The sequence below is a fragment of the Podarcis muralis genome, chromosome 6, assembly GCF_964188315.1.
Source record: "Podarcis muralis chromosome 6, rPodMur119.hap1.1, whole genome shotgun sequence".
Classification (NCBI taxonomy): Eukaryota; Metazoa; Chordata; class Lepidosauria; order Squamata; family Lacertidae; genus Podarcis; species Podarcis muralis.
The window spans coordinates 39,126,474-39,146,213 of record NC_135660.1 but is presented as its reverse complement, the minus strand read 5'-3'; the positions used below and the strand labels follow the sequence as shown (position 1 = coordinate 39,146,213).

Sequence of the window (19,740 nt, the reverse complement as noted above, 5' to 3'; positions counted from 1 at the left end):
CACTGCGCACGCGCCAACGGGGACTGGTCGGCGGGGAGGGAGGGAGGGGTGGTGGGCGGGATTATTGCCGGAAGTAGATGGATTTACTCCCACCTGCTTGCGGAATTTAAGGATGAAGAAGAATCGTTACGCGCCAGCTCTACTTTTAGAGACGGTTCGGCGCTGGGTCAGTGAGAGACGGAGGGAGGCTAACTAGGCTTCCTGCTTATGCGCGTGCGCAGCGCAGAGTCGAAACCACCTGTCCGAATCTGTCCTTGGAAGTGAGTGGGAGGAAGAATTGAGCTATCGCTGTTTGTGTGCGAGAGACATAGAATTTCACCAACCCCGGACCATAACCCTATAAACGCCTCCACTGACTTTCACTCGGTGTTCCTTGGTTATGGTTACATGCACGGTAATTTTCAGAATCTATACATCCCATTAAATTTTATGATTAGACAGATTAGGTGCTGTACAAAAGTGGCATGGACTGGGTTAAAGGGCTGCATCAACACTAGATGAGCAAGGGAGGAAAAATGATCAAGAATTTCCCCCCCCCAAATAATTTTTATTAGTTTTCATGTAAATACAGGAACAACATACAACTACAGTACAGTAACTTGCCCTGTGGTACATTGTTTCATATGCAGTACACAAGCAAGATGATAAAGAATTTGATGAGTAGCAGAGATAGGCCAGGGACGCGGGTGGCGCTGTGGGTAAAAGCCTCAGCGCCTAGGGCTTGCCGATCGAAAGGTCAGCGGTTCGAATCCCCATGGCGGGGTGCGCTCCCGTTGCTCGGTCCCAGCGCCTGCCAACCTAGCAGTTCGAAAGCACCCCCGGGTGCAAGTAGATAAATAGGGACCGCTTACTAGCGGGAAGGTAAACGGCGTTTCCGTGTGCGGCTCTGGCTTGCCAGAGCAGCGATGTCACGCTGGCCACGTGACCTGGAAGTGTCTCCGGACAGCGCTGGCCCCCGGCCTCTTGAGTGAGATGGGCGCACAACCCCAGAGTCTGGCAAGACTGGCCCGTACGGGCAGGGGTACCTTTACCTTTACCTTTAGAGATAGGCCAACAGTGGAAAGAGAACACAATCCCTTCCAATCATGCACTCTTACTCTGAAGTGAATCCCACTGTTTAATAGGTTTCACTCTCAGGTGAGTGCACAGAGATTGAAATTGTAGGATTCTGGAAGAGGAATAGATAGGTGCCAGGTGTTCTAAAACGATAAAGGGCTCATCATCTGTATGGCTGCCCAGATCTGGCTGGTCTGTTTCTAAGCCAGAGCAGCAGACTGCATTTGAGCATGAGTCTATTGACAGGACTGTTGCAGAATGCAAACAATTAGCTATTACTAAACAAGCAGCTACCAGCAAAAATGTCATTTAAAATAAAAAATAAAACCCTTTTGCACAGAACTCTTCCACAAACAACTGTTTTAGAACTAAAGTTTAATGTTTCATTATTTTAATGTTGTATTTTAATTTTGTTTTTAAGTTGTAATCATTCAACTTGTTTTTATTATTGCTTGTAAGCCGCTCTGAGCCCGGCCTTGGCTAGGGAGGGAGGGGTATAAATAAAAATTATTATTATTATTATTATTATTATTATTATTATTATTATTATTATTATAGTTTGTCCTTGCAGATACAGGAGGTGGGAAAGGAAGAGAGGGTGAAAGGAAGTGGCAGTCTTCATGTGTGATTCCAAATTGTTGTCTGGCTTGGAGCAGCAGACATTCTAAAATTATTAAATGCTTTTTTGCAAATCTGGCGTATCAAAAAACTTTTCTTTTTAAAAAATGTGCATGTACCCTATCTAGCTTGAATTAACCCCAGCAGCTCAAGCAATGCAACCAGCATAGTTTTGAACATATGAGCAAACAAAACCAGCTGCAAACATGTGCTTAGCATAGGCCTGGAGTGGAGAGGTGCAGGGAATAATGATGATACGACTAACAGAGATGTGGCCAATTTTCAGTTAGTCAGTCTTCAGGATCCCAAGACAAAGCAGGGCCCCTCTTCCTCCTCTCTTTTGTAAATGGATGTGTCAACCCATTTTTAACCTATTTTTACTGCACTATGCAAATCTAGTAAATTTTAAAACTTTCAATGGCCACTAAGCACATGCTCAGTCTTTTTGGGTCTGTATTGTGGGAGGCAGTGTTTTTTTGCTCCTTTAGTATTTTTTCTTAAAGATTTTTACTTCTGCAAACTTTGGGGTTTTCTGAGCATGCTGATACTTCCTTCTTGTTTCTCAATAGCTCCATGTTGGCTATAGAGCCACTGTAACTCTAATTTGCTATTAGAGATTTTGACATATAACAATTTACCATAACCCATAAGATTACCACAGGCAGATCTTACTTAGCTTTGCTACTTCTAAACTGGTACAAATATTGAAGATCCTGAATTTTTTTTAAAAAAAAATTTAAAAACCAGCTATATTTTGCAATATTGTGATTGTAGAAGCAGATTGTGTTTCAGGTAAGGCCCACAACATGCATTATGTCACAGAATCTTATGAGAAAGGCACAAGCAAACCACTGAATTTAAGAGAAAGCTGAAGTTCAGACACAACAATGTGACAAGCAAAACTTTCTGAAAGCTAGGTATCATTCTTTGCTACTCCCAAGAAAGGGAATCAAATGAACTTAATATAGTTTTGGTACCCCTGAACTAAATAATTAGTGTCTAAACAGATGGGAGGTCCTGACAAATAGTTGGTTGTTGGGTTAAAAAACAACCATAACCAATCTGAGCAAGTGTCAGATACTAATTGCAGGTAGGAGATCTGTGCATGCAATAATGTCTTGCTATTCATAAGCCTAATGAGGGCATTCTCCCTAAAATGTGGACCAGAGAAAGTACAAATGAAAAGGTAGGACATACTGACAATAACGTTATACTGCTGTTTTTAAATCTATCATTATATAGTATACCTACAGTTAATGTTATTTGTATGAAACTAAGATAAATAACAATTTCTCACAACATACAAGTTCCCACATATCACACACACGGTGTTTCTACAAATTAACAAGGTGGTACTGATTTACTGTTTTTTGTTTTGAAAACCAGCTTTAATATTTTGTTATATGTGGACCAAAAAGGCAGATTCTGTTCCAGAATTCAAACATATATCAATTTTTGTTAATCCACGAGACTGGCACAAGTGACGCCATGAGCCTTGCAGTGCTGTTGGGATCAGGTTTGGATTGGCAGGCTCTGATGCAGGAGGAGGAACAAACAGGAGAACTGAAGGATGGAAACCTGGGCTGGAGGCGTGAGGAGATATCCCCTTTCCACCCCAGTTTGAGCCCCTTCAGAAGAGGGAGCAAGGTGCCAGCTCTCCTCCCCAACTTTCCTGCCAAATGGAAAGCCTCGTTAGAGCTTGGGGAGGTATTGGAACAGCCAAGGGAAGAGTGAGCTGTGAGTAGCAGGAAGGTGCAGTCTTGTTGCCTAGAATTGGGCCTCACCTTCACACATGGGATCAGACCCCAAGGAGCAATCCCAAGATTTCCACAAGGCAAGTGAATGTGCCATGCCTCATCTTTAAAAGCTTGGTGAGCAGGACATGGAAAGTTGAGAGATCTTTGTTGCTACTGTCCCATTCTGAACTTCTTGCTCTGCTCTTGAACTTCTGAACCACGACACCTGAGCCTTGTGTCTGCTGCTGAGACAGTACTGTTATTTGCCTGAATAAAGTTTTGCTTACCAAAAAAAAAAGGTCTCTTTTTGTGTGTTTTAGTGGCCAGGACAGCCACTGTCTTTTTGCAATGTTTGAACTACTAGAGAATAAGCTACTGTCCCACAGATAGATACTGAGACAGGGTGTTTTTTATATTATTTTCTATGCAACAGAAAGGCAAGCTGAGTTTCCAGCAACAGATCTTTACAGATAGCAGTTCCTATCAAATCATAAACCGGCATAGTATGTTCTATATGATTTTGCAATACCTAGAGCTAATACAGGAAATCCTAACAAGTAAAGCAAATGAACAAATACCAGCTGTGATGGTTGCTACACATAGTCTGAGAGAGAGCATCTTAACAGATCCTAAAACATTTTTATTTATGACCAGCTGTAAAACCAGTACAAGTACATCCTATCTAGATTTGTTATTTTTGGACTGCAGCAGGAGCTATTGTCTAGACAGAAATACTGACAAGCAGGGCTACTTCACAACAGCTATCATGGTTTGGTTCACCTGGACCAGAAAGGCAAATAATGCCCCAGGCAAAAGATCCTACGGTAGCAATTTCTCACAAGCCATGAAACTCATGAGCATTGTCTTGCTCAGCTGCTTCGGAACTGGAGAATGAGGTAGGCTATCCTCCTGACCAGTAGAATTCTCAAAAAACCAGCTATCATGATGTTGCTTAGCAGTTTGCCCTCACTTTTTCTTTCTGTAATTGCCTCATCTTGATTACTACTTTGGTTTTGCTTTAAGTGGTCTCTGATGGAAGTTAGGGCCTCAGCAAAATAGTCTTTTTGTTTCTTAATGAATGTGGATGCCTTCCTGGTGGCCTGAAATCCACCCTTTAGATTTGGAAAGTAATACGAGTTTAGAAGATAATACACCCCAGACAAGAATTAGGCTGAGAGTCAGCTAAAGGCAGATTTGCAGTTTCAGTTGGGATACTAGTCAGAGATTGTGAATTGGCTGAAGCATCCCTGAGGTACAGTTGTTATCTCTGATGCTGCCTTTGGAAGAGTGCCTGTTTTGCTTCTCTCATCCAAAGGAAACTAAACCTTGCCCATAGAACTTTTAACTGCTTGGGAAAGTGGCAGCATATAACAAAAACTTAAGAATTATGATAAGAGATAAAAACAATACACTAGACAGGAGATCCTGACAAACAGCAATTTCTGAAAACCCATGAAGATAGGTGCAGCTACTCACCTATCCACTTTTGTTTACTACTGAACTTGAAAAGGGTAATTTTTTCTTATTCTATTTGTGCATGTACCGTATTTTGATAAAATGTAATGCATATCAAGTGGTTTACTTCAATAGCCCTGAGCTGGCCCAATGCTTATTTGTTAAATTTTGGTGCTCAAACTCCAGTTCTTCATGCCTAGGTGAATGACTGAATTTTTGGAAGTACCAAACTTGAGCATTGGTCATGGATGCATGATCTGGACTTGCCTACAGCTTCTTTCAGGACACAGAGCTAAATCAAACCCAAGTTCCTTCTTCCTCCTATATATACACTCACACCACTGAATGGAATAAAGAACCAGGAGCCTATTCCAGCCCTATGGGGAAGGAGCTGATGAGTGAGTACACAAGATGGGTGCGGTGAGTCAAGCAAGTATGAGCCAAATAGCATAGGGCGGGTGCACTTCTGGAACAGGCCTGGAGTCAAAAGAGTCAGGAAACTGTAGCTGGCATTTCACAGATGCCAGACTCAAGGGTTCCATAATCTGGACCCAGAACTCCAGAGTCATGTGGTTTAGAAGCTGATAATGAAAAACCCGAGTTGTTTTCCTTCCCCTCCTGGTTTCTGAATCTTTCGAGGCCCGCCGCGACTCTTCCGAAACTTTCCTCTGCTGCAGAGCGCGCTTCCAGGCGAACTCCACATTTTTCTGCTATCGAGGGCGTTGGCCTTTTGTTTCAACGCCCACCTAAGAGCCTGAACTCCGAGAGAACAGCTTGTCTGAATCCTCAAGGCCCTCGAGAGGGCGGTTTCCCTTGGACGGAGCAGGGCGAAGAGGACGCGGGGCTCGGCTGCAGAAGTCTCTCCCACCCCACCCGTCGTCCCACTGCCGCCTGGGGCTTAAGGCACGGGACACCGAAATAGTTTCAGGCGGGAGCTATGCGGGGCGGGCGGCGTCCCTAGCACGAAGTTGCAGTCGGGCAGGGCTCTGTTATGCTGTACCCGTGGCCCGGCCCTCTCTTGGCAGGGAACCGCCGCCTTCGCCTCTCCCCTCCCCTCTCCAGTCCCACTTGAGCGCGCTCGGCGGGCGCCCCCTTCGTCGCGCGGGAGGGACAGGAAAAGAGGCAGAGCCTCCCTGGGCCCGGAGGAGGGTGGAGGAAGGAGGAGGAGGGCTGCATCCGAAGAAGAGCGCCCCACGATGGGAGAGGGAGTCGCCCCGGCGGCGGGTAGGTGCTCAGCTACTGTCCCGTCCGCCTCAGGCGCTGTCGGCCAACTGCTCGTTATTAATTGCGCTCAACAACTTGGCAAAGTGGCGCCAAAGAGGCAGCTTTTCCCTCCCTCCCCCCCACGCCCAAGCTTCGTCCGCGGTCTGAATCCATGCTGCGTTTTACTTCGGTGGGACAGGAGGCGGGGAGGAGGGAGCGGCCGGGGCCGAAACAAGAGGCACCTCAATAATTCCCAACGCCTTCCGCGCCGCTCGGGCGCCTCAGCTGTCCCCAGCAGCTTCTGCGTCCGCCGGGCGAGCGGGTGACAGCCGAGGCTCAGGGAGGGAGCGGGAGCCGCTTTTAACGCCGGGGGAGCGCCGTCGATTTGCCCCTCGGTCAGGGCCGGCTGCAGGTTTTGGTGGGCCCTCGGGCACAGGTACCCATGGGGCACGGTGGTTGCAGCTCGTTTCTTGTTGCGCCCTTTCTCCGCTCTCTTTCTTCCTTTCTCTCTCCCTCTCCTCCCGCCCATCGCAGCTCCCTTCCTGCCTTTCCTCTACCTCCTTTACACTCTCTGCTTTTGGGTCTCCTCTTGACACAATCCTGTGATTGCTCCGACGCACACGCACACTCTGCAGCTCCGTTTCACACACCAACGCTGTCTTTTCTCTCATTGCACCAGGTCTCCCTTTTGCCCACCTATATAGCGCAAGGACTCTGGGCAAGTTCTCAATGGGAGGGACGGCTGGAGGAGAGCTGCAACTTTTTCGTGCTCCTTACTACTATCTCCCTTGGTGCAGATGAGGCAGAAGTGTTGTTTTGCTTTTCCTAGGCGTCTCTCCCAGCTTGCAGAATTCTCTGAAACAAAGTCCCCATTTTCCCTTGACAGAGCCGCTTTGAGGCCACAGAGAATATTTTCTGAGAGTCCTGGGCTTTTTGGAGCTGGATGGAGCCGTTGCTCAGCTCCTTGCAGGCATCTCAACTTAGGACATGTATGATCGCCCTAGAGGCTCTGATGATATCATAGGAGCCTCTGGAACAGTCACCCATTTCGCTGCTTCAGAGATGCCAAGAAGGAGCTGAGCAACAACACCCTTGTGATTGAAGAAGCCCTCAGGGCTCAAAATAAATGTGCTACATTACTTCTTCCTACACTCCACCCAACAAGAAATAGACCTTTAACAAGAAGTCCCTGTGAATGTTGCTGGAGCTTCTGGGGCAGCCTCATTTCTTGATATGAAGCTGCTGGGAGGAGCCAGATGTTTGCTGCTGCCATGCAACTCTCCCATTGAGAAGTGGGAAACTGGCCCAGCATCTCAGGTTAGCAATGGGTCCTCTGCCACGTTGTGGGCCTTTGGCAGGTGCCCCACCTTGTCCATTATTATTATTATGGATGATAAAAATAATAATAATAAGGCTTTTGGTTTGAAGCTTGGCTACCTAATAATAGTGGTATTCAGGATAATCCAAAATACGATGATGAGTCATAGTGAATACAAATAATCTGGGACTTCCAGCAGGCCTGCTAGGCAGCAGAAGCAAAAGCAGCCTAACAGCAGTGGCACAATAATCAACAGCCTGTGAAGTCTTGTCATGGCAGTGGGCGGCGGTGGCAGAAGTGACAGCAACTTGCAAGGCCTTGTTGTGGCGGTGGCAGTAGTGGCCTGCAAGGCCTTGCGGTGGTGGCAGGAGACAGAAGCAGAGGTAGCCTGCAAGGCCTTGCTGAGGCAGGCTGCCACAGCTTCTGCCACTGCCTCCAACTACTGCCAGGAGGAATTGCAGGCCTCAGCTACTTATTGCCACCATGGTGAGGCCTTGCAAGCCCCACTGCTTGTGTCGCCACAAGGCCTCACAGGCTGCCACTAATATTGCTGGAATTTCCTGCCACTGCCGCAAGGCCTCGCAGGATGCGACTACTGCCGTCACCTCCTGTCACTGCCGCGAGTCCTTGCAGGCCACCGCCACTTCTGCTGTCAAGTCCTGTCGCCACTGCGAGGCCTTGCAGGAGTACACTGAAGATTTGTCTACAGCATGCACATTGTATTTTATAGAAGCAAGAAGATACGAAGATAAATAGGCAACAGGTGTAGTAAGACAGAGAATGGTGTCTGAGTCCAGGTGAGGAAGAACAGGTCATGTGTTTTGAGCCTGGAAAGAAGTGCTTGAGTTAGACTTGGGAAATTAGGTACTGTGTCACAGACTGTAAAGAAGCAAAAGGCATCAGTGTTCTTAGACCACATGTGTTTTAAAGTTGAGCTGCTAGAATCTCTGGGATTCCTTGGAAACTTAAGAAGAATGCCTTTGTGCTCAGGTTCTGCTTGTGAACTTTCCACGGGGACCTTTGCTAAGCTTTGCCCAGGGACCGTTGGCTTGATCTTACGATGTTCCTGGATCAGAAAATGTAAAATACTTTGTCCTCTTATGAGTCCTGTAACATGTAGCTACAGGGACATTTAGGTAAATATTCCAATTTGTGTAGGGAAACAGACTTGGCCAGTGTTCAATGCAAACTGGTCATGAACAGTCACAGAGTCATAGAGTTGGGAGAGACCCCAAGGGTTATCTAGTCCAACCCTCAAGAACTACAATATCTAGGAGTAGTTCTGGTTCAGCTCCTTCTAACTTTTTTAGTTGATAGTAGGAAAAGGAAAGCCAATTCACATATCCACAAAAGTACAGCTGCATTCCTGTTCATAGCCATAGAACAAGCGATTTTTTTAAAAGGAATGTTCAGACTGCTAGTTTTCATGGGATTCTCCTTCCTTATAGGAGAGAATGCTAGTATTTATTTTCATATTTCCAAATTACTTCACCAGAATGCAAGAGTCTAAAATGCAAGAGTCAACACTATGAACTAAGTAAGAAAAAATTGATGCCTCAACACAAAAATGAAGTCTTGTATTCACATAAATAGATTCCTAATCTGGTATCTTAATTTATAAATTTAGAAGCACCCCCCCCACTTCTGCTTCCTGTTATTCTTCTTTCCCTAGAAAATATGTAGCAAAAGAAAAAAATAGATAATGGTGATCCTTGCCTATATTAATAATTATTTTGAGGGATGGAGATGTATTTATATATAACCTGTGTTGCCATGTCAATATAAATTCTCATTTACCTATGGAATACAATATTGTAACACTCTTGTGTTTCCTTCTCAATTTTCTTTCCTTTGGCTTCCTCTATGGTTCATATTTATCTTGGCAGAAAGAGTTGTGAACATGTTGAGCACTGGAAAAGAACAAGCAGAGGATGCATCATGATCTCCAGACTCACTGTCACAAAAAGCTGGTGTGTGTGCAGCCTTCCTGCCTATAGGTACTTTCCTGGCCCTCAACATGCCTCCTTGCCATATTTGGTGTGGGGAGCTGGACATGGGGCAGAGGAACTAGGGCATTGAAAGTACTGCAAGGAGGCGTGCTGATTGGCAGGAAAGTTTTGCTGCATGTTTTGCTGGGGGTCATAAAACAGTAATGAGAGGGAGTAAAGACAGTAGAGGTAGATGAAGTGGAATGAAAGGAGGAAGACAGAACAAACATACATCCATTGCTGATGCTGCCAACTGATTATTGGCAACTACTGGTGAAAGAATATGAGAGCACATGATGCAGCCACCTTGCTAAGCAAAATTTGGGCTGGTCAGTGTCTAGATTGAGAGACCATGAGAACTGCTTTGAGCTCCCTGATGGAGGAGAGGCAAGACAGAAGTGCACTAAGTAAATATATATATATACACACACATGAGCAAGAGGAGGCCATAATCAATCCGTCCCTAGGCAGTAGACTCATAGAACTGTAGAATTGGATGGAACCATGAGGGTCATGTAGTCCAACCCCCCTGCAATGCAGAAATCATTGCAGTGCTCTTGGTCTGTTAGGGGGAAAAGCAAATAGGGATAATAACATTATGACTTTGTCTAACCAAAAACCGCAAAGCATTGAGCAGGCTCTAGAGTTTCACAGAGCGCTTCCTCATGCTAGATGTTAAACAATAAATAATAAAAAGGGTAGGAGGAGATTTAAAAATGTTACTAATAAATAGCCTGATATTAGTTCAATCTGCAGGTTTGTCACAGTCTTAAAATGATGATTCAGGGAACACTTTGGAGACTAAGGCTACTATACAGAAGTATCTGTGTCAAAGGAAGTAATAGTACCACTTTATTCTGCTTTGGTCAGACCACACCTGTGTATGTTACATGGCTTATCATGCACCCCCTAAACCAGTGTTTCCCAACCTTGGGCCTCCAGCTGTTTTTGGACTACAACTCCCTTCATCCCTAGCTAGCAAGACCAGTGGTCAGGGATGATGGGAATTGTAGTTCAAAAACAGCTGGAGGCCCAAGGTTGGGAAACACTGCCCTAAACAAGCCTGCCAGCCTCAGAGGCAGTGGAGGATGCTATTGCATTGCCAGTTTTAAAAGTATACTGTAATTCTGCTAGTAGTCCAGTCAGCTTCTGTTAATGGAATGGGGGGGGTGTGTGACCATTTTTTGCCCTGGGCAGAAAATTTCTTAGGCCAACCGTAATAAGCATGAATAAAATTATACACTATTGCAATAATATATGTATAAAAGATAAAGTAGCAGGTGAAGTCTGATGGCAAGTTTCACATTATTTTTACAATTTGTCATTGCAGGTATCTTCCACATTAATGGAAGAGTTGGATTGTTTAAGCACACTACATGCTTTTTGCTTCTACATGGCATCTGAAACTCAATACAGCAAATCAAGAGAAAACAATTCCTTCTTTTTTCTTCAAGTGGGCTGAAGTTCTACAGTTCTACCTCTAACATTTATTTAGACTGAGAGAAGGGGAGCAATTTTTCATCAGTACGGTACTTTTTGTGTGGGAGATAACTTTTCAGTATCTCAATAAATAATGAAATGTAATCAGTGTGCCATAATTTAGCCTTGCACATTTCACTGGTTAAGTTAAATTTCTCACAGACAGCAGCTACCTTACAGTTGACAATGGATTACTTTTTCCCCATTTTAAGATTATTTTCTTAGTTAACAGAATCAGTCTTAGCTCAGTTTATAGTGCAGCCAATTAAAATTCTCATTATGGCAGTAACCTATAGACGTGTAATAACAACAGTGAATTGTTATAGCAGTGTTGTGATAGATCGTCGACTTCAACATGCTGTGCATTACTGTACAGGGGCATGTCAGGTATTTAAGCAAGGAGTTGCATGCATAGTAGCCCACCACAGTGTTTGTGCAGAGCTAATTAAAGTCCCTGCACACAACCTTAGAGGTTCAGATCTGACCCACAGACTTTCAATGCCTGAAAATTCCCTTTCTTTGGCTGGGGATGAAGATTATCATCAAATCCTTCCTAGTAACCCAAGGCTCAAAAAGGGGTCTTCAGTTCAAAACACTGCCAGTCTGAAAGATATCACTGGAGAAGCCATAAATCTCGCTAGTGGGAAAATAAAAGAATTTTCATTTGAAAAACTCAGAAATTCTCCCAATCAAGTAACCTATAGAAAGGGAAGAAAAGTTAAGTCAGACCCATTCAATAGAAGGTCACTAGATTTTGACTTGATCTATGGCCATTTCAGCAATGATGAAAATTCCCCTCCTCCCTTTGGCCTGTCACATAATTCCTCAACAGATGAGAAATGGCAGGTCAGCAGCACCTCAGTAGAGGGAAATGTGAATTCTACAGTTTCCTTACCAATGCAGACTCTCTATGAGGATAGCTTTCTTGCACAGATTTTGGAAAAGCACAAGCTGGATGGTTCTTCTAGTGGAGATATTAAGATGTGCTTGGACATCTTGCTCAAATGCTCTGAGGACTTGAAGAAGTGTACTGATATAATAAAGCAATGCATCAAGAAGAAATCTTCAGGGAGTGCCAGTGGAGAAAGTGGTAATGATTCCTTAGCCAATTCTGAAATGATATACATGAATTTAATGTCAAGATTTTCTTCTTATATTAAAAAACTGCCTTTTGAGTTTAGACAGTCTGGGCTAACCGAGCCTGGTGACATGGTAGAACTAATTAATAGCCTATCTGCTTTGCAGCAGCCTAATTTTCCTCCAGTATTTGGCAATGAACAGCCACCTAGATACGAAGATGTTGTGTCCTCCCCATCCTTTGTGCCAAGGCAATCTCTCACTTCAAACTTACGAGGTAACCAGAACAGCACTGACACAAACTCCTCAGCAAAACCTACCCACACTCCAATAGAGATTTCTACAAAAGTTTTGCAGGAAAACTTAGAATCTACAAATGATGCTTGTGCGCTACCTCAGTTACAATCTGTAAACCCGTCAGGCTGCATTTCTCCCACAGAAACTCTGTACATTATGGAAGAATCAGATAGAGAAAAGGCATTGGGCAGTGTATCAAGTGTTAAGAGGAGAGGAAGACGGGTTAATTCAGACAGCAATGAGCAGAAAACAGAAAGGGCAGACTCTGCTGGAAATTCAACTAAAACATCACCTGCTTTATTTCAACCTGTAATGCTGCCCCAAACCTCTACCCAAGCAACCTCAGACACTCAAGGATTTGATTGTACTGTTCAGATTTCTAAAGGTGAATCCAGAAAAAATAATCAAGAGGAGATAGACAAACTTCTCCTGGATTTGGAACATTTTTCACAGAAAATGGAGGCTACTCTGAGAGAGACTACCACTAAGACTAGTCCTGCATGTTTGAAGCATATTAGCCAACCTTTGACTCTGGAAAATAAAGGCAAAGTCTGTTCACCTGTAGACAAAAGTCCTTCTCCCTCTTTATCAAAACTTATGGAAACCAATGGTCATAAAATGGAGGATGAAGACAAAACCCTTTTATTGCGAATTCTGGAGAGTATTGAAGACTTTGCCCAGGAACTAGTAGAATTCCGAATGGGCAAAGGAAGCTTATCAAAAGAGAAGGAAGTGATGCACATTCTTCAGGAAACTTTGGCTGCTCCCTCCATCACAGCTGCTCAGCAAAGCTACATAGGTACATCTGCCAAAGAGCCTGTCCCAGCACTTATTCAACAGATGCCAGAGGTTATAAAGGTAAGAATGCAAATCTTTATTTATGTAACAGTTACGGACCATACACACGCAACAAATTTCCCACATGAATATCACTTCTACATAGAAAAGTACATTATACTCTATGTATGTTTATATACTCTTTATGTATGTATGTGTATACTTGTATGTTTCACTCTGTGTACATACAATGTGGAATTCTGCCACCTTTTCAGACTTCCCATTGTTTGTTCATATGGCAAAATAGTCACACATGTTTGCCATGTGTGAAAGTGTGCATGTAGACTGTCTGTAGATTATAGGGGTTTTTTAGCTAGTTGGGGGTGATACTGTAAAGCAGGCTTCCTCAAACTCGGCCATCCAGATGTTTTTGGCCTACTACTCCCATGGTCCCTAGCTAGCGGGATCAGTGGTCAGGGATGATGGGAATTGTAGTCTCAAAACATCTGGAGGGCCGAGGTTGAGGAAGCCTGCTGTAAAGCAACAATTGCCTGTGGGGTACATTTTCATTTTTATGTCCTTCCATAGCCTTACTAAATTCAGTTTCACAGGTTTTATAGTACTTCAAGCTGTACCCTGCAGAACAACTTCCAGAAGTGTGTGGTCACTACTGCTGCAACAGATGTGTGTAAAGTCTGTTGTAAGTATTGCAGGCTTCACTTGGATAATGCTCACTATGGGCTCATCCAGACTTGTTTTTGTGCTGTTTTTCTATGCACAAGTCCACGTTTTAAAGCTCCATGTCCAAGTGCTCTTTCTCTTTGAAAACCCACTCCTTACCGCTGAACTGGAGCAAACAGCAACCTGCAAAAAACCTGAATTGCTGTTTGTTCCAATTCAGCAGTAAAGACAGGTTTTCCTGGGGAAAGAAAAAGCACTCTGACACTGACCAGGAAAGCACCGATCTGTGCCTAGAAAGTGCAGGGCAATAGGTAAGTGGATGAGCCTAATGTGCTCTCTCTCAGCATCCAGAACACATTCTGGAATTGTCTCAAAAGTTATTTTAAATTATTTTCAGTACACGGAAGTCGCTTACTAACTTCTGGTCTAGTTTCATATCTCCTTTAAATTGTATAAGAGAGGCTGGAACTGGAAAAATTGAGTGAACGTTTTCCCCTCTCCCTGGCAATGCTTTTCCCATTTCTTTTCCACTGTTATGACTATGTAGTATAGTAGGATCACTACTTTAAAATAATTGAGTTTAGCTGAGTTGTTTACTTTAGCTAAAATGTGAGTAAAAGGTAGCATAATAGAAGTTTATAAAATTATGCATGGCATAGAGAAAGTGGATAGGGAAAGGCTTTTCTGCCTTCCTCATAACACTAGAACTCAATGGCATCTAATGAAGCTGAATGTAGGAAGAGTCTGGATGGATAAAAGAAAGTACTCATTTGGGCAGTGCATAGTTAAATTATGGAACCTGCTCCCTCAGTAGGTAGTGATGACCACCAACTTGGATGACTTTAAAATAGAATTAGACAAATTCATGGAGAAGAGGACTATCAATTGCTACTAGCCATGATAACTATGTTCTGCCAGCACAGATGGAGAGGTTTCTGAATACCAGTTGCTGGAAACCACAAGAGGGGAGAGTGCTGCTCTTGTGCTGGAATCCTTCTTGCTGGTTTCCCACAGGCATCTGGTCGGCCACTGTGAGAACAGGATGCTGGACTAGATGGGCCATTTCCTTGATTCAGCAGGCTGTTCTTATGGATTTTGTGATTTCAAATTTATGCACTAGTTGGAATCTCAGCAATTAAATGCCCAGAAGACAAAGAGCTTTAAAGTTATTTTGGCACAGAAATGGCTTTTAAACTTTCTGCTTTGCTTACCAGACTCTGGGAAACGCTTGCACGGGCTCTGGTGGTATTAATTAGGTTTCGTGGGGCCGTCCAAGATCTCACGAAAGCCTCCAGAGCCCACATGAAAGTTTCCAAGATCCCAGCAAGCAAGGCAGAGAGCTTAAAAGCTCTCGATTACCAGGCTCTGGGAAACTCTCTTGCGGTCTCTGGAGGCTTTCACAAGATCTTAGATGGCCCCAAAATATCTTGTGCTGGCTCAGGACGGTAAGGTTGCTGGTGCAGGTACAGTTCCAGGGGGTTGTTTTGACTATACATGATTGTGACTTTGCACACTGCTCCCCTGGAATGTAACCCCTGCACAAGAGCAAGGCACAGTCTTACTGTAGCTAGTGATTCTGGATTTGGACTAGTGCCTCATAGTGCAATGGGGAATATTGCTTCCATAGTCCAAAGTGGTATTTGGGAAGGGCCATAGGAAGTGTTGGGCTTCAGCTTTGCCTGCAGAAGGGTTCCAGATTCAATCCCTGGTGTCTCGAGGTAGAGTTGGAAGAAACCCCAGCTTGATATCCTGGGGAACCACTGCTGGTCAATATAGATAACACTTAGCTGAATAGACCAGTGATCTGACTCAATATAAGGCAGTTTCCTATGTTCCAATGATGGACATACTTGCTCGTATACAGCCACAGTTTCCTGTGTGGAAATGTTATCAGACTGTGGAAATTAATCATGTGTGATGCTCCTATTTCAAAACACAGGGATGTTTTCAAAACACAAAATGCAATTGCTATGTGTGATGATTGAAAAAAGAAAGTCATTGAAGCCAATTTTTATTTTTTAAAATAGCTGGGTAATATAATTTTATAATTCTAGCAAAAATGTTAACAAGGAATGCCATTTGAAATGAAAGGTGGTATACAAATACTTTTAATGAATAAGAAAGGAAACAGAATCACATTGACAAATACATTTAGGATTCCTGGTATAAACAAAATATTTACTTTATCAGTCTTGAACAAAGCTAAATAAATTTCTTGAATACCATAGTCTCAACTGCTGATATTATCTATTCCTGATCCAACTGAGACACCACATACCTTTATGAACCTGCTGGCCCTCATATTACTTCTTGGAACATGCGATTGGGTGACCTAGCTTTATTATCCCTTCTGAAACAGTAAAATAATAAACATGTGAAACTTAGTTTTTCATGTCCCAAATCAGAGTGCCACTATGAAAAAATATGCATTTTTTGAGTTCCAGAGCAAACTGTAATTGCAGACAGTAAATTCCTTGTAAGTTCTGAAATAAAAGTTTTATATATACAGTAGTGGCAATGGTTGTTAATCTTTTTCTTTTTTTAATAGCATTAATTCTCAGGTTTTGGGAAGAGTACGCTTAATTAGACTTTCCAAATTGCTTTACCTTCTTGAGGATTTTCGAAATGTCATATAGAGAGGGGCTTAGTTTCTGGTACTGTGTGTTACTATTTAAGATATTTTTGAAATATTGAACAGTGTATAAATGCTTTAAAATAATTAAATTTAGCATAAGGATAAGCCTTTGATTGAAAAGTGGTGTCCAGCAAAAATAAGTGAAAGAATGAAGCATTAAAGGAAATATTTAAATAATTGCTTTCTTATGCTTGAATTGATTATCCTGATACTTCTAAAAAAATAACCACCTGCAGCACAATCCTAAGCACATTTATTACAGAGTAAGTATCAAAGAACTCACTAAAACTAATTTCTGAGTAAACATGTATAGGAATGCATTGTTAGTGCTTTTGAATGTGGAAGAAAAATACTTGATAACCAGCCACGTATTTTTTTTTCTTGTGCAGTCCCTTTGGATTGTAGGAAACAGCTAATTTTTCCTTAGTAAGAGAGAAAGGTGAACAATTAAAGAGTCCTGAGTATTTTATTTCATAGTTCAAATTAGAAAAATGTGTGATTGTGCGATGGGCACCTCGTAACACAATTTTTCACGCAGGACTAAGCTGCAGCATGTTTTTGCTTCCAGCTTAGGCTGATGGCTGTACATTCGCACCTCAAATTTCACCTCTGAAGCTCATAAAATAAGAACTATCTGGGAAGGTGATATATTTAGCTACTTCTGCAGTATGTCTAACTTTAGCACCACTGGTAGTAGTGGTGGGTGCTTCCCTTCCCACAATACCTCTGCTGTATCACAAGCCAAGGACAGATTCTCTGACTGTCATGTAGCCAGCAGGGACATAGATTCTGGTGTAGATCATGTCTCTTGATAAAGAATTGCAAAGAGACACCCAGAAGTACTCATACTCGGGGATTATTTGACTGTCGGGGCGGGGGGAGGTTCTTTGGCCTTGCGTCTAGGTACAGTGACTGAACAATCCTTGCTGTAAGTAAGAAGAAGGCAAGGTATGTTTCACTTAGAATTTGTTGGCCATAAAAAAACCAAACTCCAAATCGAGAAAATAGCTCATTGTGGCTGAAGTGATCTCCCGGAAGGACTTGATACCTCTGCTGGGAAGACAAAAGTTTGCTCAGGAACTAAGCCAGGATGATGATCAAAGAAACATCTCTGCGAAGGGACCCAGATTTACGAGGAGAGTTAGCTTTCCTTGCAAAAGGCTGTGATTTTGTTCTTCCATCCCGCTTCAAGAAGAGGTTGAAGTCATTCCAGCAGGCCCAGGTTTGAACGTGCTTTTCTTTTTATACTTCTTTGTATCTTTTTATTGGATATGGGGACAGAACTGTGTCTCCCTCAGGCTTTTCTATTTTCAGAAGGTTATTTGCACCAGATACCCATAGGTTTAAAAATAGGCCTTCCAGGCTTAGCACACAAATGTCCTATTGGTAAACAAGAGGAAAGAGTCGAAAACTATTTTTCTCTTGAAGACAATAATATTAACCCTAATAAAGATTATTAGTTGAAAATAATTAAAACTTGTTTGCCACTTGCTAAAGAAAGAACTGCTCCACTGTGTTTCTGTTTGTTATATGCTACATGCTTTCCTTGGTGACCCTAAATGTCAGCTGTGTTGGGAAAGCTTTGTTCTACTCCACTGCTGAAAATATGTTTTAAGGATTAAAACCCAATGACTGTGGGAAAGGTCATGTATGATTGTGCTTCAGTATTCTGTGTGTTCTCTCTAGCTGCTAAAGTGCCTTCTGATAGTAAAAAGCAGGAAAGGGGTCTCAAGTTTTTGCTGAGAGCTTAGCTTGACATTATAATAATAATTTCTAATAATTTATTATTTATACCCCGCCCATCTGGCTGAGTTTCCCCAGCTACTCTGGGGGAATGTAAATATAAGTCTTAGGATGCAGACAGGCAGTTTTTGATTCAGTCTGGCACTGAGACACCTGCAAGGAGATGGATCTGCAGCAAGCTTTGCATCCCCCATTATTATTTGTGCATCACTTCTTGGTGTTCTCATAAAACGTTGGCACAAGTGGTGTGAACCAAATCATCTTATTGGCAGATTTGTTCCTCTTCCACTGTTCCTCCTTCACAATTAGAGCCTCTTTGGGAAATTTTGTAATTCTATACACTCACGTAGCCATCTTACTAATTTCATTTGCACATAGAAACCAAAACCTAGCTGCCCAGTGTTCTTGGAACTGAGCAGCTTTTGTATCCTAACAACAGTTTCCCAGACAGGATCCAGTTACAAAAGAAATCCTGGAATAAGCTCCTAAAAGAGGGGGAATCCCTCAAAACAGCTGTCAAGGAGAGGCACTTTTCACTGCCCATCACCAGACATCCATCCCACAACAGAGGTGGCAGAAAGCATAAGGGGAGATGGGCAGGACACTGCTTGACGGGTGAGCGGAAGCCAGCCTGACTGAGGGGCACCCCAGACACCAGTGCCTTGTAGCAGAAAGATGGGGTATAAATCTTCTAAATAAGTACAAATGTTCTATCAGATTATTATTGGAGCCCAGTGACTTCTTTAAGCTACAAGAAACATGTCCACTTCCTCAGAGAGCTTTGAATGGGTGTTCTTTTAGGAACTTAGGAAAGTGTGGTACCTGAATGTGCAGTACTAACAAAAAATTACGCATAGATCAGAAGTATAAAGAGAAGCTTCATTAGGCCAGGTCCGCTGATCAAAATATCCTATGTGTTTCTCGTGCATGTGTTTATATATAGCTATTGTTGCCAATTATCCAAGGTTTCAGGGGTTGTATGCCCCTGAGGGTCTTTTGGATTAATTAGGTGGTGGCACATATGCACAGCTTACTTTAGACACTTGCTCATTAATTTCTGTTTATCTAAAGGGATACACGCACACATACACATACACACTCACATTCTATTGTACCAAAAATAATTTTTATGTATTATCTTTCTAGGTCCAAAATAAGCAGGAGAAGAAACCTGTGACTACATCCCCAGTGCCCGCAATTTCAGCAGTCAGCTCACAGGCACTTCTGCCTGCGAATAAAGTAACTGTTGGTACGCCCTTGTCCATAAACATTCCACGTTTCTACTTCCCCAACGGACTTCCTAATGTCTGCAGTAGTCATGAGGAGACCATTGCCAAGGTTGAGGCAACCTTTTCTGAGTTTGAAGATGAGAGAGTACCACTTAATGAAATGGGGAAAATTGCAAAGGTAAATATCATTATTGCCAGGCTTTTAGGACTTATGGAAGGTAAAGGCTCAGTACAATATCAGCAAATGGTTTTCAAAGAAAAAGTGTACTCTCAGATGAAGTGGCTTTTAGCTGAAGGGATGAGATGAAGTAGTAAACAAAAGCAAAACTTTTCCAAAAGGAATGTTTCAGTCTATTTCCAGTCTCTGTCAATTTCACATGTATTTATTCATAACTTCATTCTACCCTACTTCCACATTAATCTACTGCCTTTAAAACTGTAAATAAAT

General features: G+C 42.9%; 1 protein-coding gene and 1 long non-coding RNA gene across 6 annotated transcripts in view; both read left to right on the top strand.

The window, feature by feature from the left end:
• Positions 1 to 56: 56 nt before the first annotated feature.
• Positions 57 to 2,397, top strand: LOC144327982 (uncharacterized). Its single transcript, XR_013393175.1, has 2 exons — positions 57 to 673; positions 1,050 to 2,397. It is a non-coding gene; the product is annotated as an uncharacterized LOC144327982 (long non-coding RNA).
• A 2,590-nt stretch (positions 2,398 to 4,987) lies between these two features.
• Positions 4,988 to 19,740, top strand: part of PPP2R3A (protein phosphatase 2 regulatory subunit B''alpha) — a 30,338-nt gene continuing 15,585 nt past the window's right edge. For 2 of the 5 annotated variants that reach the window (XM_077930049.1, XM_028730793.2), the window contains exons 1-3: positions 4,988 to 6,089; positions 10,705 to 13,085; positions 19,210 to 19,470. In XM_077930049.1, coding sequence (XP_077786175.1) covers positions 11,133 to 13,085; positions 19,210 to 19,470 — 2,214 coding nt within the window. In that variant the 5' untranslated portion in view covers positions 4,988 to 6,089; positions 10,705 to 11,132. Of the gene's footprint in view, positions 6,090 to 9,272; positions 9,384 to 10,704; positions 13,086 to 14,939; positions 17,543 to 19,209; positions 19,471 to 19,740 lie in introns of those variants that run through there. The other 3 variants (XM_028730794.2, XM_077930048.1, XM_028730795.2) reach the window with 3 other exon arrangements.